The sequence below is a fragment of the Lissotriton vulgaris genome, chromosome 4_1 (genome assembly GCF_964263255.1).
Source record: "Lissotriton vulgaris chromosome 4_1, aLisVul1.2, whole genome shotgun sequence".
Lineage (NCBI taxonomy): Eukaryota > Metazoa > Chordata > Amphibia > Caudata > Salamandridae > Lissotriton > Lissotriton vulgaris.
In genome coordinates, this window is record NC_141691.1 from 581772781 (window position 1) to 581796649 (window position 23869).

Consider the following 23869-nt stretch of genomic DNA (forward strand, 5'->3'; position numbering starts at 1 on the left):
CATTTTTGGAAGAATGGCTGTAGTATTTGGTCGTGCAGTTCCCATTCGTGAACTTGTTCTGACTGTCTGCTTAGGATGTCTGCTATTTGATTTTGAATTCCTGGTAGGTGTTCCGCTAACAGGTAGATTTTTTGAGGAATGGCCCATCTCCATATGTCCTGTGCTAGTTTGGACAGTTGGAGAGAGTGTGTCCCCCCCTGTTTTTGAATATAATACATTGCAGTCATGTTGTCTGTTCTGATCAGGACTGCCTTGTTTGTTATTTGCATTTGGAAAGCTTTTAGTGCTAGAAATATTGCTAATAGTTCTAGGTAGTTGATGTGCAGTTTCTTTTGCTGCGCACTCCACTTCCCCTGTACTGTGTATTTGTCCATATGCGCTCCCCATCCGGAGAGCGATGCGTCCGCTGTTATTATTACTTGTGGAATTGGCTCTAGGAACGACCGTCCCTTGGAAATGTTTTCTGTGTTCCACCACTTCAGAGAGCGATACGTCCGGTCGTTTACCAACACCAGATCTGTAATCTGACCTTGAGCCTGATTCCACTGTGTCGCTAGACACTCTTGTAGTGGGCGCATTTGTAGTCTGGCATGTGGTATTAGCAGTATGCAAGAGGACATCATGCCTAATAGTTGCATAAACACTCGTGCTGGTAGTGAGTGTTGTGGTTGAAATCTTTGTATTAACCCGACCATTGTCTGTACTCTGATTGGGTTGGGGTATGCTATTGCCTTTTCTGTGTCTACTGTAGCCCCCAGGTATTGCTGGATCTGGTTTGGTTGCAGGTGTGATTTTTTGTAGTTCACCGTAAACCCTAGGTGGTGCAGCAGTTGAATTGTCTTCTGTGTGTTGTGAAGACATTCTTCCTTTGATTTGGCCTTTATTAGCCAATCGTCCAAGTATGGGAAGACATGTATTTGTTGTCTTCTTAGGTGTGCTGCCACCACAGCTAGGCATTTTGTGAAAACTCTCGGTGCTGTTGTGACACCGAACGGAAGGACCTTGAACTGGTAGTGTTGTCCTTCTAACACAAACCTTAGGTATTTTCTGTGGGCTTTGTGAATTGGGATATGAAAGTAAGCGTCTTTTAGATCCAGTGTAGAAAGAAAGTCCCCTTTCTTCAGTAAAGGGAGTACTTGTTGGAGCGTGACCATGTGGAAGTGTTCCGAATTTATGTAAGCATTGAGAGGTCTGAGGTCTAATATTGGTCGTAGGGACCCGTCCTTTTTGGGGATCAGGAAGTATAGAGAGTATACTCCTGTTCCTTGTTGATCCTTTGGGACCTTCTCTATTGCATGCTTTTGTAGAAGTGCTAGCACTTCTTCTCTTAACAATGTCAGATGATCCTGACTCATTGGACGCTGTTTGGGGGGGATGTTTGGTGGGGTAGCTGTGAGTTCTAGGCAATAACCATGTTGGATAATTTGTCTCACCCACTTGTCTGACGTGATGTTTTCCCAGACAGGTAGGAACTGTGATAGACGTCCCCCGACCGGTGTTATGTGGTCTGGGGGAAGATCTATGAAGTCACTGTTTTGGTGTTGAGGCGTTGCGGTTGTTATTATTTCCGCGGCCTCTACCCTTATTGTTGTTACCTCTGTAATTACCTCTTGAATTACCTCTGGGTGATGTTGGTGTGAAAGATGTGGATTGCTGATTTGTTCCTGTGTTTTTTGAGCCCCCTCTATAGGTGGATCTACGAAAGGAACCTCTGTGCGTTGGCTGTTGCAATGCTCCCATTGACTTAGCCGTTTCCGTATCTTTCTTCATCTTTTCTAATGTCTCGTCTGTACTTGAACCAAACAATGTCTTCTGATCAAATGGTCTGTTCAGTAGGGCTGTTTGAACTTCTTGTTTGAATCCTGAGATTCTAAGCCACGCGTGCCTTCTTAGCATGACACTAGTGTTAATAGACCTTGCTGCAGTGTCTGCTGCGTCTAATGCACACTTAATGGAAGTATTGGTTATTATTTTACCTTCCTGTATTAATTGGTCTGCCTTCTTCTGATGTTCTTTTGGAAGATGTGTGAGAAGTTTTTCTAACTCATCGTAATGTGCCCTGTCGTAACGTGCGAGTAGTGCTTGTGTATTAGCTATACGCCAGCTATTCGCTGCCTGTGATGCTACTCTTTTGCCTGATGCATCTATTAACTTTGACTCTTTATCTGGTGGAGGAGCCTCTCCTGTAGATAATGAGTTTGCTCTTTTACGAGCGTTTGAGACCACCAGCGAGTCTAGAGGTACATGGCCTCTAATAAATATTGGGTCCTTTGGAGCCGCTTTGTATTTTTTATCGATTCTTGGGTTTAACACCCTGGCTCTCACTGGGTTTTCGAATATTTCTTCTGTGTGAGTGAGAAGACCCTTTAGCATAGGAAGAGTGCCTGATGTTCTCTGTGCACTAGGTAGAGTCTCTAACAAGAAATCCTCTATCTGAGGTTCTGTGTGCATATCTAGTTTGTGATATTTTGCTGCCCTATTAATGAGCTGCACAAAACCTGTGTTATCATCAGGTGGTGAAGGCTTTGAGGGGTATAGCTCTGGGTCGTTGTCCTCATCTGACCCTACATCGTAATTTTCCCATGGATCTTCCTCATCTGGGATAGATTAGTCATCCCCTTGAGGTTCTCCCTCCCCTATATCACTGTCTACATCTGACTGAGGTGTAGCTGGTCTTGGTGTGGAGGGTGTAGGAATATGTGGCCTATTGTGAGGAATAGGAGAAGAGGGTGTGTCTCTAGGACGAGGAGAAGCAGGAGGAGTTATGTTCGTCCCCATTGTTCTCTTTTTTGAAGGAAGAGGTTTATCTTCTGACTGTTCACTCTTTCTCTTCTTCGTGACCACTTTCCCAGTTTGTGGGTCAATAAACAAGATCTTTTGTTTGGGATCTGTTTGTTGCTCTTGAATCGGTACCGAGGGTCCTGGTTCCGAGAGCTGTTTTTGTTTTCGATCTTCAGATCTTTCTGTTTGACACCGAATGTCTGCTCGATTCCGACTTTTTGGGTATCGAGTGTCTTTTGGGCGATACATCATATTTCTTTTTCGACATGGAATGTTTCGATACCGAGCTCTCCTTTGTATGCAGCCTCGGTGTCGAAGTCGATGACGCCCTTTTCTCGGATCCGACGTGGTGGGATTCCGAGTGTTTCGGTTTCGTTGCCGGGCCCGAAGGCGGGGCGTCGGAAACTTTTTTCAGCGGTTTAACCGGGCCCGAGGGCGGGGTCGTTACCGCACGGGGTCGGTTTTTTGGTAAGGGGACGTCGTCACTCACGGTTTGTTGCTCAAAGAGTTCTTCAACCTCCGACTGGTCCCCTTCCGACCCCGACTGGTCCTCTTCTTCCTCGATTTGTTTGTCTCCGAACAGCTCCGGGATTGCCTCTGCCTGCATTCTGGAAGCCTCGTGTCTTCGAGCTCGACGATTTCTAATCGTTAGCTTGGAGGAGAATGCTGCGCAGGCTTCGCAGTCCCTGGATTCATGTTCAGGCGATAGACAGAGGTTGCACACCTCGTGTAGGTCCTTGTGTGGGAACTTAGCACCACACGATGGACATTTTTTGAATGGAGTCCTTTCCATGGACTCCGGGCTTGACTGCGTCGAGAAAGGTCTCCTGTTCTTCGACGTAGATCCAAGTTTTTCTCTTCTATTTTGAATTTGTAACGCGTCGGAATGGAAAAGAACGCGTTCGCTAATACCGTCGAATTGGAAAGGGAATACGCGCCGAAAAATCACTTTCTTCTGAAGTTGATCTGGAGCGTCTCGATCTTCATCCGAACCCGATGGCGGAAAAAAACAATCTAAGGATGGAGCCGATGCCCATGCGCACTACCAACTAAGGGAGGAGTCACCAACATACAAAAGACTCTCCAAGAGAAAAACAAAGTGCAATCATCCGAGCCCAACACCAGATGGCGATCTATTCATAATGTACCATCTGCAGCCCATATGCCTCGAACACTAATCCCTTCGATAATACAGAACGCATATTTAGCTGTGAAGACCTATTGATTCTCTCTGGCACAATGAAGCTAAGCAGTAACAAAGAAAATAATTCAAGTGCTGCAACACACTGAAGATCATATGCATGGAATAAATGAATAGTTTACAAGGGACATGTTATTTTTGTGAACACAAAAGGAAAGTGAATAAAAAGAATGGACAAGAACCACTAGATCTGAGAAAAATCAAACAGACTAAACAAATATAAGAACTGAAAAATCGAGTTAAAAGCACTTTCCATATTTGGATCAAGAGGTTAGCAAATTTGGGATCTAGGCACTCAATTTCCAATTGATCTAACCTTCCAGTATATAGAATGCATCTGGCATACCCAGAAGACAGCTTAATTCTTTTTAGGATATTGGCTTCATCACATGCTATTTGGCTGCACATGTTCTCAATGTGTTTCACAATATACAAGTATCCAACTATCCTTCATTTAATCATAACTTTATAGAATCTTACTGTGAGGGTGCAAAGGTGGAATATATTTCAGTAACTAAAAGCTTCCATTATCTCAGATATGTAGCCTAGTCAGTATATTTTTTAACATTAAAATTACTGTAAAACTATCTCCTCTCACATTATGATTAATGTAGATATTTAAATTCTATGTCAGGACCCGGAGGCAAGGATTAGGCTGTTCTTTCTTCTTTAATTTAACACGTTCGAAAGCTAGGAAATTTTTCATTCATATTACATAATGTGCCCTGAAATTATTTTTACTGTTCACCTTACTTTACACCATAAGCTTTGATAAATACTCACATTATATATACTGAAATGAATTAAATGGAAGTTAAGGTAATTTTCTGGTCTCTCTCTTAAATTAAAAATAAAATAGAAAAATGACTTCATATTAATGCATTTATTTCACATATAATAAGCTCTCAGCCTAACAATAAGCAAAAATAAGATTTCTAATGTAATTAGCTTAGTGAATTAAATTATTATAAATGGATTTTTTTCACACAAGGAAACCTTAAAGCCCTGCTAGCAAACCCCAACACACAACTATGGTATTTACTATACTTATTTTATCTATTTTTGATTAGTTTCAATTATATTTGACACCGCTTACCCAAATCAAATTTATTCTACTAAAACTGTAAAAATAAGGATATTTGGAATGGTCACTATAAATAAACAAAAATTTAGCAAGAATGTCGCAGGGCAGTGAAAAACATTTTCCACGTAGAGGATCCAATCAAATTGGATAGATTAAAGATTGCTGAAAGAGCACTTTATTCCATTTATTGTTGAGCTGTATTTGGCTTCAAGGACGTGCCCCCAGATAAGGGGGTCTTCCAATTACATTTTGCTTACACCAAATCAATGTATTAAATCATTAAGTTACTAAGTTCTCTATCTTATGACACTTTGACATCATCAGAATCAATGCATTTGAATTCTAATTCTTTTGGGAAACTGATCCCCTGTCTCATCAACATTGACTTGGTACACACTCCGATTATAGTCTCACCAAGATAAACGCTATTTTCTCAGGTTTTCTTCTTGAGTCTTGCTGGGCTAAAACAGTTAAATCTGTGGCCTCCTCCTTCACTCGCTACATAACTTCCCTTTGCTATACTCATCTTAATTTAGGGACTGTGCCGACAGCTTGAAAGGCTTCTTTGGTAATTCCTTTAGTTAAATAAATGTAAAAAAAATACAAACCTTACTCTTGACCAGACTTATTTCAAACTACTGGCTGGCTTCTTAGCTACCTTCAATGGATGAGATTGTGGAAAGGTGTGTTACAGAATCTGAAAACACACTGATGAACACTTCTTACTGGATACCTTCCAATCCGGGTTTCTACCCCACCTTAGCAAGGAGGCTGCATTAGGTGCATCTTTCAATAACATAAGGAGGATTCTAGATATGGGAGACTGCCCTCACCCTTCTGGACCTTTACGCAGCCTTTGATACAGTCTCTAATGGTATCTTGCTTTGTAGATTGGATGCCATTAGTGTCACCTGCAGAATCTACAACTGGCTCTCCTATTTTTTCTTTTTTTTAAGAGCTGTCCCAAGTTGTGACCATGGCGGACTATCATTCCACATTTAAGCCCATCAATTGCAGCAATCTATATGCAGCATCATATGCTCTTTAACATCTATGGCAGGGCTCGAAAATTCCACTCGACCGCTCGCATAGTCAAGCTAAATTAACAAGGTAGAGTTGTTTTTAGGTCCTACTCGCCCTTTCTGGCGAGTAGGAAAACAAACCAACTTTTGCCCTCTGTGAAAACAGAGCAAATGTGACAAGATTTAAAGGCATTTTTATTGCTCACAAAGTTAATGAGCACTAAAGATGGCTTTAAATCTTGTTATCTTGTCACATTTGCTCCGCTTTCACAGACGGAGGTCAAGTAGGTTGCAGTTAGGTAGAGGACATTTTTCAAGGTACTAGTCCTGCAGGACTAGTACCACTTTTTTTTTTATTTTGAGCCCTGTATGTGACTCCATCTGACGCCCTAATTTCATTTTATGAACTTCGATGCCACGCTTTTGTGCATGATGCGTAGATTTTACAACAAGTTTGATATTGCAAATGCTACTTACCAGTATGCATCTGTTCTTGGCATGTAGGGCTGCTGACATTCATATCTGTGCATAGATCGCCGCCTAGTGTTGGGTCCGGATGATTGCACATTGTTGTCCTGGAAGAGTCTTCGAAGTATCACGAGATAGGTGGCTCCTCCCCTGGACTACAGTGCGCATGGGCATCGCCTCCATCCCCAGATTGTTTTTAGCCATTGGCCGAGATGGAGTGAACTATGTGAGTGATGCCCATGCTATGAGCATATATAAATATGAATACTGCAGCTGCTAAAGGCGCCGGGGAGGAGGGCGGGCGATATGAATGTCAGCAGCCCTACATGCCAAGAACAGATGCATACTGGTAAGTAGCATTTGCAGTTCGAGGCATGTGGGCTGCTGAATTCATATCTGTGCATAGAATACATAGCAGTCCTCCTATCATTGGCGGCCGCCCGTGCCAGCTGCAGCAGTTTGAAAAAGTGTTTTGAGAACAGCCTGACCAACAGCTGCCTGCTGTTTAGAGTGCACGTCTACACAGTAATGTTTAGTAAAAGTATGTGTGGTAGACCATGTGGCTGCTCTACAAATATCCTCTAAGGGAATGTTCCCAAGGAAAGCCATAGAGGCCCCCAACTTTCTGGTGGAGTGGGCTCTTGGTGGAATTGTGAGAGTGCGTTTAGCCTTAGCGTAACAGATCTGAATGCATTTCACGATCCACCTAGCAATACCAGCTTTGGAAATAGCGTTACCCTTGTGGTGTGAGGCAAATGCAAAGAAAAGTTGCTTGGTCTTTCGAAAATCCTTTGTCCTGTCAATGTAGTACATTAACGCTCTTTTAACGTCAAGGGTGTGGAGCATCCGCTCCGCCAGCGATTCAGGGTTTTGAAAAAACACTGGCAACTCAATGGTCTGGTTTATGTGGAATTGAGATACAACCTTGGGTAGAAATTTAGGGTTAGTGCGGAGCACCACCCTGTTAGCATGTACTTGGAAAAAAGGTTCTTGGATGGTGAGTGCCTGTAACTCACTAACCCTCCGTAGCGATGTAATTGCTACTAAGAAAGCCACCTTCCAAGTCAGAAACTGAAGCTCACAAGAGTGCAGTGGCTCAAAGGGAGGACCCATCAGCCTTGTAAGAACCACATTGAGGTTCCATTCCGGGGCTGGTGGTGTCCGTGGTGGAATGACCCTTTTGAGTCCTTCCAGAAATGCCTTGATAGCAGGAACCTTGAAAAGTGATAGGTGTTGCCTATTCTGGAGGTATGCGGCCATTGCAGACAGGTGAATGCGGATGGAAGAATACGCCAAATTGCATTGGTACAGATGGAACAGGTAACAAATGATGTTCTGAATGGAAGCATCCAGCGGGTCAATGTCGTGGTTTACACAATAAACGACAAACCGCTTCCATTTAGCCGCATAACATGCTCTAGTAGTGGGCTTCCTTGCCTCCCGAATGATGTCCATGCAATCGGGGGGAAGATTGAGGTAGCCAAACTCTAGGACTTCAGGAGCCAGATCGCCAGGTTGAGCTGTTGCGGATCTGGGTGCTGAATGTCGCCATGGCTCTGCGTCAGAAGGCTGGGTGTGAGATGAAGCCTTTGATGCGGTACCACGGAAAGTTCCAGAAACGTGGTGTACCATGGCTGGCGAGCCCACGTTGGAGCAACCAGGATGAGAGTCATCGAGTGCTGCCTGAGCTTGCGTGCCACCAGCGGTATCAGAGGTGCTGGGGGAAAAGCGTATGTAAATCTGCCTGACCAGTTCATCCACATCGCATTGCCCTGCGATTGCGGGTGTGGGAACCTGGCGGCGAAGCTTTGGCATTTTGCGTTCTCCCTTGTGGCGAACAGGTCTATACCTGGATGACCCCACCTTTGGAAGTACGGTTGGAGTACTGATGGATGTATCTCCCACTCGTGTATTTGGTAGCTGTGCCTGCTGAGCAGGTCCGCCATCTGATTGTCCTTGCCTGGGAGATGCTCCGCCATGAGGAAGATGTTCCTCTGAATGGCCCACTTCCACATGCTCTGAGCCAGATGAGACGGCTGCGGAGAGTGTGTGCCTCCCTGCTTCTGAATGTAGTACATGGCCGTCATGTTGTCCGTCCGGATCAACACGACCTTGTTGCACAGATGTACTTTGAATGCCTTCAAGGCCATGAAGATCGCCATCAGTTCCAATACATTGATGTGCATCTTCCTTTGCTGTAGTGTCCATAGTCCCTGCACTGTGTAGTGGAGTACATGCGCTCCCCATCCTTGGAGAGAAGCGTCCGTCGTCAGGATAATCTGTGGCACAGGCTCTTGGAACGGTCGGCCCTTGCAAAGGTTTTGTGGATTCCACCAATGCAGAGAGTTGTACGCCCGACCGCTCACCAACACTAGGTCTGTTAGTTGCCCGTGAGCCTGAGTCCACTGACGTGCTAGGCACTCCTGGAGCGGACGCATATGTAACCTCGCGTGCGGGACGATGGAGATGCAGGAGGCCATCATGCCTATCAACTGCATGAATACCTTCGCTGGAAGCGAGTGCCGAGGTCTGAATCGTTGGATCAGCGTCTGGATACTGGCGATTCTCACTGAAGTTGGCTGCGCAGTGGCTGCCAGAGTGTCTATTGTCGCGCCCAGATACTGCCGTATATGGGCGGGTTGGAGATGGGATTTTGGGTAATTCAGCGAGAATCCCAGATCGTGCAGGAGATGAATGGTGCGGGACACGTGGTCGGCGCACTGCTGTTCTGACTTTGCCTGAATGAGCCAGTCGTCCAGATAGGGATAAACGTGGATGTTCTGGCGTCGTAGATGCGCTGCCACAGTCGCCAGGCACTTTGTAAAAACTCTTGGCGCTGTGGTGACCCCGAAAGGCAGAACCCTGAACTGGCAGTGCTGGTCTTGAATTGTGAATCTGAGGTACTTCCTGTGTGAAGGATGCAGGGGAATGTGAAAGTATGCATCCTTGAGATCTAGCGTAGCCAGGAAGTCCCCTTGCTGAAGCAGAGGGAGAACCTGCTGCAACGTGAGCATATGGAAGTGTTCTGACAGAATGTACCAGTTGAGGGGCCTGAGGTCCAGGATGGGCCTGAGGGATCCGTCCTTTTTGGGGATTAGAAAGTACAGAGAGTAAACTCCTGTTCCCCTTTCTTGCAGTGGCACGAGCTCTATTGCCCCTATTTGCAGCATGACTATGACCTCCTGCTGCAACAAGTGCAAGTGCTCACCGGACATAGGACGGTTTTTTGGAGGTATGTTTGGTGGAGTGGAAATAAGTTCCAGACAGTAACCGTACTGGATAAGAGATTTGACCCACCTGCCCGTGGTGATGGATTTCCACGCGGGCAGGAACTGCTGGAGTCTCCCCCGACCGGTGTTGTGTGGTCGGGGGGCAGCGACAAGGCGTCACTGTTTGTTGGTGGTGGAGGACCTGGAGCTGTTGTTTCCACGTCCCCTGCCTTTGACGTTGTTGCCCCTGTAACCACCTCTACCCTTGTTGGTGTATGAGGTCTGGGTGTTGCTTTTATAGTACTGCGTGGATTGCGATGCCTGACCCCTTGAGGTGCCTCTGTTATTGGAGCGGCGAAAGGAACCACCCCAAAACTGCTGGGACTGGAGGGCCCCCATAGACTTGGCAGTGTCCGTGTCTTTTTTCATTTTTTCAAGGGTTGCATCCACTTCAGGGCCAAACAGGTGGTCTGGATTAACTGTTTGATTTAAGATGGTTGTCTGTATGTCTGGTTTGAAGCCTGATATTCTAAGCCATGCATGCCTACGCAGTAACACGCTAGTGTTTATAGCCCTGGAGGCGGTATCAGCCACGTCCAGTGCACACTTAATGGAAGCATTGGTGATTAGCTTCCCCTCCTGAATTAACATTTCAGCCCTCTCTTTGTACTGTGCAGAAGTGTTTCTAGGGTGTCGTAGTGCGCCCTATCGTAGCGTGCAAGTAAGGCCTGCGTGTTTGAAATGCGCCAAATATTAGCTGCCTGCGCAGCAATACGTTTTCCTGAGGCTTCAAAGATTTTCGATTCTTTGCCGGGGGGAGGAGCATCACCCGTGGTCTGCGAGTTTGCCCGCTTGCGTGCGTTGGATACAACCAAAGAATCCAGTGGCAAGTGTCCCTTGATGTAAGTTGGATCAGTGGGCGCTGCCTTGTATTTTTTGTCAATACGAGGATTGATGACTCGCGCCCGAGTGGGCTCCCTGAAAACCTCTTGCGCGTGCTTCAGCACTCCCTTGAGCATAGGCAATGTTTTTACCGACTTTTCAGCCACTGAGAAAGAGTCAAACAGAAAATCGACATCCACCGGGTCCGCATGGAGGTCGACATCATGATTAGCCGCAGCTCTCTCAATTAGAGCGTTGAAGGCTGCAGAGTCCTCTGTTGGAGAAGTTTTCGCTGCAAAAAGCTGCGGTTCGTGACCTGACTGAGGGTCCTCAGGGTCGCCTCCAGCAGACCAAGGTTCATTGACCTCCTCTGGATCAGAGTACGCTCGATAATTGTACTCGTCCTCCTCATCTCCGTCACCTTCCCCAGCGTTGGAATGAGTTGGTGAGAGTTCTAGATTTTGTGGAGATGCAGGCTCCATAGGGGCAGAAGTACCCGCAGAGTCCAACTTCTTTTTGAGTGGAATACGAAAATGTTCTAACACTGGCTCCGGGGTAATCTTCCTTTTAAGGAGAGAGAGTTTGCCTGTGTTGGCGTCGATGACAACCTCTCGACGCTCCTCGTCCGCGAGTGGCTGGAGCCGAGGCTTCGGCACTACCAATGACGCTTTAGGCGTCGACACCAGCTTCAAGGGCACCCCGGCCCCATGTCCTGGAGCGAAAGCCTTCGGTGTCGTCTTCGGCGGCAGCGTGAAGCGGATCGGCGTCTGCGCCTTTGCCGGTTTCTGTGGAGGCTTCGGCACCACATCCTTCGGTTCGGGAGCCAATGCGTCCTTCCGAATACGTTGAAGGGATTCCGTGACCTTTTTGGTGAAGGACGGGGAGGGCTGGCCCGGCCCGAGCGATTCCCCCGAGTCCGGAATAGGGTCGGCGATCAAAGGCACAGTCTTCGGAGCCGACACATCACCACCCTTGGCCTTGACGACCGGAATCGGCGCAGCCAGAGCTTTGGGGTCGTCTTGACGCTTCTTCGAGGCTTTTTTCGGGTAATCGACCTCGACCATCTTCGGCGCCGACGCGGCCGCGTTCGTCGTCTTCGCCTTCGACACCGGGGTCTTCGGGTCGGCCATCTTGGCTTGGCTCTTGATGTCGGCGGCCATCTTGGACCTTTTAGGCGCTGAGGCCTCAGGAGCCTTCTGTCCCACCAGTGCGACTTTCACTTTCGGTTTCGATACCGTTGGTGTGGACCCTGACTGCTTCACTTTCGGTTTCTTTACCGGGAGTGGCGCATCACCAATGTCCGTGGCCGGGCTCGGAGGCGGGGCCGTGGGACGAGTATTGAGGTCTTGGGTAAGGCCCGAAGGCGATCCCTCGACCTGGGCCGTATAATGGGGATTGACCCCTGAGTCAGTCTGAGGATGCTCCTCCTCTGAGCTATCCTCCACGGTGGCAATGGCCCCGTCGTCGTCCCCTACCTCTCCGACGGCTTCCTCAAACTCCTCGTCCCCCGCGTCGTAGTTTTCCTCCTCTGACGCCGGGCTGGAGTCGGAAACTTGTAAGACGGTGTCGTCATCAACGTCTTCCTCGAAGATGTTGTCTGGTGGGGGCGCTGATAACTGGGCCTGGAGTCTAGCGGCCCGATGAAGCTTGAGAGTCTTCTTACACCGGAACTTGGAGCAGGCCATACACCTGGCTTCATCGTGGTCCGGCGACAAACACTTGTTGCACACTGGGTGCACGTCGAGGTGTGAATACTTTGAGGTGCACACCGGGCACCTCTTAAACGGAGTTCGTTCCATGTTAAGTAGTCTGGAGCGTCGTGTAGGCCCGTCCGCGCCGACAGCACGCGGAAGGGCAGCAAGTGTTCGGAGCTGAGGAATAAACAAACCCGAACGATGGACAATACCGACGCTAATCCTAAAGACCTTTTGGTCTCAAGTAAGGAAAGTTAAACAACTATCGATTCCGACAGAGGGAACCGAAACACATCCGAACCCAATGGCGGAAAAAAACAATCTGGGGATGGAGGCGATGCCCATGCGCACTGTAGTCCAGGGGAGGAGCCACCTATCTCGTGATACTTCGAAGACTCTTCCAGGACAACAATGTGCAATCATCCGGACCCAACACTAGGCGGCGATCTATGCACAGATATGAATTCAGCAGCCCACATGCCTCGAACCTGAATTTCCTACAGAGCCCATTCAAAGTGTGCCTCTGCTCTATAACCGGCTGGACTAATTCCAACTCTCTCATACACAATTGAATAAGACAGAGGTTATCCTTTTTGAAAAGCCCTCCATCTGGTACTACTGCAGTAGGCCTGACACTCTTTGTGGCCCTCATATTTTTACCTACACTCAAAACCTTGCCATAATATTCAATGAAAAGCTTACCTTTTAGGCATACATTATTAAGCTCACCTTAAGATAGACTGAAAGCCAAAAGAACAAGCATTGGAAATGCAATAGGTCTCGCAGTAGTAAAGTTTGAGCTATAGGTGTTATTTATTTTTTTGTTTTTTATTTATGTGTTGTTTTTTCTAAATAGCTAAATTAATAGCTTTCTTCTTTACAAAGCCAATAGTTATAATTTTTGTAAATGTGACACCTCTAGCATTTGTAAAGCAACACGTTTTGTATTAACGGGACTTATATGTGACTTATATGTATTGATATAAAAAAAATCAATGGCTTTAAAAAACAATTAATAATTAATACGTAAATAAAATGGATTTTATTTTATATTGCCAATAGCTTAAAGCTTAATAAATATATTTAGTGAAGATGCTGTGGTTGCGCTGAGTGAGGGTGAGGGTGAGTGAGGGTGAGGGTGAGTGAGGGGTTGAGGGTGAGTGAGGGTGAGCGGTTGAGGGTGGGTGAGGGGTTGAGGGTGAGTGAGGGTGGGTGAGGGTGAGTGAGGGTGGGTGAGGGTGAGTGAGTGAGGGTGAGTGAGTGAGTGAGGGTGAGTGAGAGTGAGTGAGGGTGAGGGGTTGAGGGTGAGTGAGGGTGAGGGGTTGAGGGTGAGTGAGGGTGAGGGTGAGTGAGGGTGAGTGAGGGTGAGGGTGAGGGTGAGTGAGGGTGATGGTGAGTGAGGGTGAGGGATTGAGGGTGAGGGGTTGAGGGTGAGTGAGGGTGAGTGTGAGTGAGGGTGAGGGTGAGTGAGGGTGAGTGAGGGTGAGGGTGAGTGAGGATGAGGTGTTGAGGGTGGGTGAGGGTGAGGGTGAGTGAGGGTGAGGGTGAGTGAGGGTGAGTCTTTGCCACTAAGTGTGGCTCCTCGGCCCCCGCGGGATGTCACAGAGTTACTAGTTAAATTAAGGAATTTAGCAAAAGCTAAAGATGGGCTATGATATGGTGCATGTGCTGTGTAAAGGTCTCTGTAGACTTTGTACACTAATGCACCAGCGGCTGATGAATAGGTGCCAGGATCAGCGAGCTAGAGAATGTCCTCTTTGTTCCACCGGCCAACACTGTTGATGCAGTTTGCATTGTTTGCACTATGCAGGTAGCCTAGCCAGACAAGCCGCAGTCAAGGCGGGATGAGCTAAACTTGCCAAGAATGCTATTCGAGGACGTATGTAAAGAAGGGTGTGCCAATTTTGCATCTAAAGGAATTGAGTTAGTTACCCTTCGAACATAACCAGTTGGTCTGTGTCCAGCTGAGGTGACTGCTTGCTCACTCCATCCACCAGAAACTGAGTTGTAAATCAGCACAGGGGTCCAGTAAGCAAACCAAACAGGAGTCTACCCAAATCAAGAGACAGGTACATTTTGCTGCAGTGCGTTCTCATTTGCACGAAACCTTTGACAGAGCTCAACAGCGTGGGGTTACTTTGTGACTGCAGTGACTTTAAAAAGCAGTGAGAACGTTGGACTGCTTAAACTATGCAGCAGTCTAAAGACACACAAATTCAAGAGGGTTGTCTTGATTCTGCCAGATCCGGACATCTTTAGAAAAAAATCTGCATGATTCTGACCGAGACGCGTAGGGACCAGCTTTCGCCATCTTGCCTCCCAAATAGCTCAGTCTCACAGAAACTAGTAAACTACATGTTCCAGCCCCGTCTGCCTCCAGCATTGTGGCTTCCTACAAACAGTAGGGGTTTAAAGTAGCAGGCGTGAGTCACCGACCGTCTCAGAGGCAGAGGAAATTAAAACTGCAGACGATTTACTGAAAAGACACCGAAGTGATTTGTTGGGGGTGGAGGGGGGCGCTTAAAAACGGGAGCTGCTTATACTGCTGTCTCCGGACACAATGAATTCCTTCCGCAGGTAATTTCACAGTGTCATCCAGAAGACGAAGGCAATTGCTGCACGTAGCCAGCAGCTATGTCTGCGCCGGCTTCATTAAAGGCGCACCTGAAACCTCCAAGTAAAATCTAATCTGGCCTGCAGGCAGGATCAGAAGATAGCGCAGGACTTTCTGGTTTGTGTCGATAAATCAATCCCCCTGCTAAGCAAGCTCTCTCTGGGTTTTCAAGTCTTAAACGGGTTTTAAAAAGGCACAAGGAAGAGCTACGTAGGTTTGCTTTCGGCATGTACTCAGGGCATTGATATTGGGCACCCGGTGACCCGGAAGAGGTCCGTGTGCACCACCACATCGCAGAATACTGTTTCCGGTGTCGTCCGGGGCTCCTCAGTACGGGGCGACCCAGCACTCTAAATAAAGGTGACCTTGAGGGTACTGTCCTACAGACATAAGAAGGGGACGGGTGAGTAGCAGCGCTCACAGGGACCCACTCAAAACGGGGGGCCATGTCTGCACAGCAAAGCAGAAACCGCCCCATCACGGCCACTTAGGCAAGCTGGACATCTAGTGAAGGGAAACGAATGTAGTCGCACATCTCAAAGCATTTCAACAATAAATGTTGTACAGGCAAATAGATTCATATATCATTACTGTAACAGCTCTGTGGTGAGGAGACTACTACTTAAATACAAGAACTGGACGTGGGTTTCTCGAATGTTATGGGACCTATTACAAATAATTGGTGGTAGACAATTACAATTCCACCGCAAAAACAGTTTCCAGTCAAAGCATTCTGAACCCCTAGCCTGGTAGCATGAATATTCACTCTGCGCTGTATGCACTGCACTACACAGTATTCAACGGTATGTGTTGGCAGTGTTTACTTACAGCGTCTAGTCACCACAGTAACAAACAATACCTGCTCCCGTGACTTGCGCACAGCCTTCCGGAACAATGGCAGCGTGACGCGGGCAGATCTATCAGCTGCAAAAAACAAGACTGACCGGTGACGGCGAGCCTAAGAAGGTAAACACCGGGGCGACACGAAGGAGAAACATAATCGGGGGAGGGAAGGAGAAGGATCGGCTCCGAGATCAAGGCGGACGGGGCAACCTGAGGAGCGGGTGGTTTACGAACATAAGAAGGACGGTGTTAGGAGTGAAGAGAAGAACAGTTAAGGTAGTATTGGGAGCAGTAGGATGAAGAGATTCGATGGAAGGTTGCAGCGGAAAGACTGTAGAAGAGTGCTGGGAGAGAGAGAGAGAGAGAGTGGGGAGGAGAGTAGGAGGAGGAGGGGGGAGGAGAGGAGGAGGGGGGAGGAGAGGAGGAGAGGAGGAGGGGGGAGGAGAGTAGGGTAGGCACGGCGAAGTGAAGAGACAAGACGGAGGAAAGGCAGAGAAGGGGAAGGGGAGGGGGAGGAGAAATGAGACACGGCGGGCGGGGGGGGGGGGGGGGGGGGGGGGGTGGGAGGAGTGCGCCTTGAGGGAAAATACGGCTGGGGGCATGTGCACGCGCTTTTAAGCTCAATGCGCATGCGCATTGAGCTTAAAAGTCACGGGCACTGCAAGGAATCGCCACGATTCCTTGCAAGTTGGACAAAGAGTGGATAAGCCCCCATAGTCTCGCTTGCTCGATGCGCATGCGCATCGACAGGCGAGACCTAAAAACTACTTTCTTACTGCCCAGCTGCTCCAGAAAAACTTTGGTTGAAGCGCTTATCTCCAGGCTGGATTACTGCAATTCCCTTTTTCTAGCTTTGCTCAGTCATATCCTTCAGAAATTCAGAAACTAATCCAGAACGCAAATGCCAGCCTCATCCTAGGATTGAGCAACAAATCCCGTACTCTGGCCAATCTTTCCATCCTTAATTGATTATCTGTACAGAAACACTACTAACACAGTATTTTTAGCCTTATGTTTTTCCCACACATCCTTGTGTAGCTTGTCTTACGACAACTATATGACATTGCTCCTCGCTCAACTGCCACATGTTTTTTAAATTCCAATCTGCTAATGTGATCATTCTCACTTGTAAAAATTGCAGTTTTGGCAGCGACTACTTTTCTCTCAATCTAGTAGCACTCTTCCTTCTTTCATAAGATCTCGGTAAAATCTTTTCAAATTTTGTAAACTATTAAAAGTTTGCTTGTTTTCACTCTAGGTCGGTTCTGTGTGATCAAGTTTCCCACAGCTAGGACACCTATTTCTAGGGTAATCACTTTCTATATACAACTGAGGAGATTACAGGAAGGTAGGGCTAAACCCATGCCAGCTAAAGATTAAGAACATACATCTACTCACACTGTGCCCAAGTCTGAAAAAACATGCAGTTTCGCCAGAAAAAGCAGAGCAATTATGCCAGGGCGGAGTACTGTTCTAATACTTTATTGAGGGTCATGTATCCTAAAAACTTCAATCTGATTGAAACATTGCAATTGTCAAAAAAAGGCTGAATGCTCTAAAACTCTGCCAGTTTTACATCTTTTAATACAAATTTTTTTACTCGCAATGGGCATATATGTTCCCCTGAGTTCCCACCCGAAGGGTTTAGCATCGTACTGCAGCCTCCTTTTTCTTAGATGTCATATTCCCTGTTGCAAGCATATGACTACATGATGCACTGGTTTAACAGGAATAAGAATTCAAAACGGACTTGTGACGTTTTCTTGCCCAGTAAGGAACATTATTAACATTGATGCACTGGTCTATCAGGAATAAGAATTCATAACTGGCATGTGACGTTTTCTTGCCCAGCAAGGAACATTATTAACATTGATGTCATTTTCACAGAGTGAGAATAGGAACTCCAAACCCTAACATATAGCGTCATTTATCGCTACTATCTTTGGGGACTCTATCCATCCATCCAAGAAGAGTGCATATATAAGAGAATATTGACAAACTACAAACGCTTGGAATAACGAACAAAGAGGTGAGAATCCTCATACTAACAGGTGCATGTTTCTTGCACCTGGTGATGGGCATGGTCTTAAATGGTGGAAATACTCCGTACAAAGTCACCCAAACATAACAATTTGCATCTTGAACTGTGCTGTGTGTTCCCTTGGTCCTCTAATACTTTAGATGGCCAATATCCTTGTTCACTTTTCCACCAGTATAAACTTATGGTCTCTGGGAGACTTGATCCACTAGGGTGTTTCTGTCTGCTTATAATCACTCTATTTGGTTCAAAAGTGCTTTGTATAAAACTAGGTTGATTATCTTAAGTTACGAGGGATTTTGCATGCCCAACTGACAATTGCAATGTTTCAATCAGATTGAAAGTAATCACTATCTGATGGATATGTACAAACATTTACTTGCAGCCTTGAAAAAGCCCTGCGGACGAAACGTGCGTCGGCTGCTGTCTTTCCTCTTATGAACTGTGGAAATTAAAACGAGATCTCAACCTAAGAAGATTTGTTTGGACTCTCTACTTTTCCTTTGAGACTTTTTGGATTTAGAACATACAGGACACTGAGACTTCATTGACTGTTTTAGAAAAATACTTACACTACTTTAATTTGAAATAATGATATGGTGTGCTCAGGTGTTGTACATACTTTAAAAAAAGGTAAGCATTATAAATCAGTCTGTCAAAAAAGTAAATTTTGTCATATATGCCTGGCAGATTTGAGGTCTTGCATCATTACTCAAACACACTGAAGCATTTTCAACAGGATTGCCTAAAGCTTGGAAGAGAATAGGTGACATGTGTGGAGTAAAGGAGGAGTTGGTCAGAAACAAGATGTAGCTCACATCAGAAATGTGATGGGGGTTACTACTCGAAAAAAATGGCATGCATGCATTATGATCCAATAAACCCTTACCACACGACTGGTTGTTAAAACATTCTGGACTAGCATGAACTGTCAATATGTGATGCTAATATTTAAATATTTGTTGTAAACTAGATGAGGAATCTTTTGCAATAATTTTTATTACATTTTTTACAGGTAATGGTTCATGGGTTCTGCAGGTTGTACAACTTCGCCTATATCTACCAGAAGAGTTATTTTCCATGCACCTGGTAGGGTTGGTTAGAGAGATACTTTAAGACTGTTCCTCATACCACTTTATTTTAAATGTATTGTGAGTGTCAAAAACTACGTTCAGTGCGGCTGTACTATTTAGGCATGTTCTTTACTGTTTGAAGGCCTTACCTGCAAGAAACACGCAGTCTCATATAGCTGCTCTACAGTGCTCTCTTTTATTGCCAGGTTACCCGTGTATGCATAAGTTATTATGATCTGTAACGAAGATGAATCCACATTTCTCAGATGTACATGTGTCTGCTTGCTTTCACTTAATCCACTCATGAACATAGCCCTGGAAACAGAAGTAGTTTAACAGGTTAGTAAACAAATCAACAGAGCAGCAAACACTAGGTTTAAATCACAACTCCATTACGCATCATGCCCATCACATAACATGTTATTGTTAAAGGTTAAAAGTTAAATAAATGGCTTAGTTTGTAAAAAAAATGAAAAAAAAAATGTAATGAAAGCTTTGAGTTATACCGTAAATAGAAAGCTTGCGGAGAGTGAGAGGTTCCACTAAAACGTATTTGTTAACACTAGTAGTTAATTTGAATATCACCACAAATGATCGCAAATGCTAAACATACAGGCTAATTTACTACTTACTGCCAATGACTAGTTTCCAACAATTACCATTAACAAATTTCGAACAATAATGATGCGCCGAGTAAAAAAATGTATTTAAAAAAAAAGAATCACAACACACAAGTTGAAAAGGCAGACTCCCGGTAGTTTCATATTTTACTTCTAATTTTACATTACATTTTATTTGCTTTATCATCATCCTTGTACAATACAAAAATTTTACAATCTTATAAATAAAGTCTAAAACGTTTCTCACATTATGAGCCAGCTGTTTAATATGCTGAACAAAAGCATCTAAAATGCCCACTTTTCTGCAACTGTGGAACCTATTGATAAAGGTTGATCGATATGTCCTTTTGTGGTTAATGGCATAGCTTTAGAAAATGTGTTCAAGAGACTCTAGCAACACTTTTGGGTAAACACTAAAGTGCAAAAACCACAGTTGATGGACAGAATGCAGAACAATGTCATACATTCACCCCAGTACAGAGATCTGGGCCTAAATCTATCGTTTTTTTCCAGTCCACACCACCCCAGTTCAGACATGGCCATATGCAAATCAGCCTTGACCCTGTGCCTCATGGGAACAGTCCAGCCCGTACTACCAAGCCATGTCTGAACTGGGGTAGTGTGGACTGCAAAAAAACGATGGAATTAGGCCCAGATCTCTGTACTGGGGTAAATGTATGACATGGTTCTGCATTCTGTCCATCAACTGTGGTTAAAGAGTAAAGTGCTCCATAATCCCAAGGTGATTTATGAAGAGTAATCTTTATAGCTCTGGGTCCATTGAGAAAGTGCAGTTGCTTGGTAAGAGAAGCTCATGGAGATGGAAAAGATTCAATGAATATGACTTAATGGTTTTGTGATTGACACTGTAAAACAGATTTCTTAAAAACACTTGTGAGAAGATATGTAAAAATAATCACCTAGTCCATCATTCTCTCCCCAAAAATGTAAGTATTGTACCAAGGAATTCGATTCAGAGGTTTTTGTTTTGCATTTAGTCCTAAGAAGTTGCTGCTCACCACTCTTCCTTTTAAGGACAAAAACCTGCAATGACAGATTAGCAAAACCCAAGCACAAATCCATTCTCACTGTGTGCACTGGTCTAGGATAACTACATGATATTATAGATGTTCTAATGCTAAATGCTTAACTAAAGCTAGCTGGATACAGATTTGCCATCAACCCTACTGTTGTGCAAAACATCAACATACCATCGGGGATTGATGTGTGAAAGCTGCTGTGGCTTTCTAATGTAGTTCTAACGGTGGCTAAAGTGAAGAGGATTTACAATCTGTTCTTGGGAAATCAATCAGATTGAGACACTGATTCTACTATCAACAGTTAGTTGGGTAAGGGAGAAAATTGTATATTTGCAACGCTTTCCTTGCTCCATGGTGTTGGAAACCCAAAGCAGATCTGATGCTTTACACAGACGTGATCTGCTAGCAGGGAGGTATGTAGGACGGCCAGCAAGAGGTTGAAGAAGATACAAAGGCAAGAAGTGTCACACTGTGCCTTTTGCCACATACATTAATAGTTTTTCATGGCACATGATGCTCACTAGTCACATGCTTTGTTTAGAGTATTCTTTTGTAAACACCCTGGCTTCTAATGTTAACCATTAGCATATCTCTCATCATCTGAAGCCACAGAAAAACTTTCAGTCCATCGTCGAACGACTGAAGTGGTGAGAATGGGGGAAGGCTCTTCCTTACAACCCTTTTCTTTAAGAAAAGAGGTATACAAATCGGGTTGTCCACAATGTCAGGTGGAGGACCAGGGCTTTGGAATGTGCAATTACTGCTTCACAGAAGGCTTTGAGTGCTTTCTGTGTGTTGTCGACCTATAATTCGAGAAAAAAACACAAGGTTTAGCTAAAGAAAAGTTATAGTTCGCTTTAGTTCGAACAGCTTCAAGGTTTACTGGAAAAAACAGTTAGTGAAGTTACGGTTTACAAAACAATGTTAGCTTAACAAGCACCAGCAATCGAAATATAACTGGCATATAAATGAAACCGCCTCTTCAATCACTGATGGATTTAGGAACCAAAAATTCACCATGTATGTCATCTACCACTGCTCCTTACACTCGTGCATCCATTCAGCCACCCACTTAATTATGCTTACATTTACCCACTTTTACAATAAAACACCCAAAACAACATGTGCAACATTAAAAAAAGAAGAAAAAAAACAAACTAGCTGCAACCTAAATTGAAGTTTCATGCTTGCAATAACAAATGAAATATGGTAGCGGGGGCAGTTTGCAATAGTATTGCACAGTGTATTATTTTAAAGATACATCCTAGCTGCCAGGTTTAGAAAACATCTTCGAATGGTACATCAATGATAAACCATTTAATGATTGTCCCCAGCCCGTTACCACAATCAGATGAACTGCAGCATCTTCTAAAAATGAAAATAAAAAGAGTAAATGAAAGGGGGTCTAAAAAAAAAAAAGAGACGCACACATTTTCAGGCAGATATGCATGTTGTCATGCAAGTGTTGTCATTTACAGTGCAAGGGACGCAATGGCTGAAGTGTACTGATCCACGACCCCCATGATGTCATGGACGGGCACGCAGTATAAATGACACTCATACAGACCAATGGCAGAAGACTACTGACCCAAAAATAAGTGAAGAGAGACTGAGTAATTGCTCCTTTTTTGCTGAATTGTATTGCTGGTTTTTAGACTCTGCACACTGGAGCACGGCTGCTCAGTATATGTGCTCCGATTCATTAAACATGTATAAAGTGGCTAATCCCAGATTGGCTTCTTTAACTTCTCTTTAAAGCCATAGAATATAGTGAGGATTAATACCCTCATGGTATGAAACATTTTCACCTGTGGACTGCGGCACTTAATGTGACATCTTGGATGACAAAGGAAAACATGGCTTCAGGCCTATCATTGTAGCCTGAAAGTTGGTTATTCCTAGTTGTTTTGCCCTGAGCTGCACCCTCGGGGCAGCACTTTCTGCAATTCAAAATACGACTTTATAACCCTTCCTAAATATATTTGGGGAAAGTTTCTCTTCCCCTAATATTAAGAATACAACATTTTAACTCCCAGTGTCACGTACTCCCATTGCTGTACTGAGTGCACAGTTCAAGGCAAAAAACACGAAAGTGCCGACAGTTAGTCTAAAACCTCTAGTAAGACCTGTTAAAATAAGCCTTTTTAACAGGTAAAAACATCCATCTTAAATATTACTCAGTCAGTCCTAGATCTTCTTGAAGATCACAAGTTAAGGTGCCTTGTATTTAAAAATAGGTCATGTCGAAACTTAATGATACCATGTGCCTGCAGTGACTACGCCTTAAAAGCTATTTCCACTGTGGCAGGCCTGTCTTGCACAGAAAATCAGAGTACAGATTAAAATACTAATACTATATAATCTGTAATTGGACCAGCTAGAAAAATATTCAAACAATTAATTTAAATTGCTATTAACAATCCAATTAAATGGTGAAGTCATATTTTAGATAAATATTAAGCAAAAGTAACTTTCGGAAAATTACCCTTTATATGCCTGAACTGCCCAAAGGCAATTTAGCATAAGTTTCAGTCAGTTCCCAGTCAGCATTCAAGCCCAGGAATAGGTGGGAAACGCCTCCCAAGAGCAAATAGGCTGACCTAGATGGGGAGATGACAACTTATCTTAACTCCACAGAATGTTCACAGTTGGGACTAAAGCATTGTGTTGATATCACCCCGTGAAATCCTGCTCGACAGATCTGCGGAGCCACATGCACCACTTGGGGCACACTTCAAAGGAAGAGAACAGAGTGCCAAGACAATTCCTGTGTATACCGTCTGGTTGCTGAAGGACCTTGCTTTCGTCCTGGCAGACTTTGGTCTCTGGATTTGTTGTGGGTACAGTGCCTACTTCAAATTAGAATTTAGTGTTCGATATGGGAGGACACTGGTAGTTCCCCTATGATACTCCCACCCACCTCAAGCTCAGGGCCATCTTTAAAATGCCTTGCAACAAGGAATATGGGTCAGTTTGCAGTAAGACAAACAGGACCTACCTAAAAGGTGGGTAAGGGGGGCCCCTTACCCACCTTTTAGGTAGGTCCTGGAAGTTTTACCCCATTGGTTAGGGAGAGCTCAGGAGTCATCCCCACACAGTGGATAATGCCAGACATACATTTAGCATCCCATGGCAACTCTTCAGAACATTGCAGGCCTTACAAAAGGATACCAGGCAGGCTAATTTTGCTGTATTTGGGATCTGTGACCTGCGAGACGGACTTGCCCTGTTGAAACAACCGGATCAATTAAAAGATGGCCACCCAAGTAATGCTGGTTCGGCGATAATCTCTTGTCCTCC

General features: G+C 45.0%; 1 protein-coding gene across 1 annotated transcript in view; it reads right to left on the reverse strand.

The window, feature by feature from the left end:
- Window positions 1-23869, reverse strand: part of KBTBD2 (kelch repeat and BTB domain containing 2) — a 155956-nt gene that overhangs the window by 23162 nt on the left and 108925 nt on the right. Inside the window, exon 3 of the mRNA XM_086964798.1 lies at window positions 19059-19224. Within this exon, the coding sequence (XP_086820924.1) occupies window positions 19059-19224 (166 nt within the window). The remainder of the gene's footprint in view (window positions 1-19058; window positions 19225-23869) is intronic.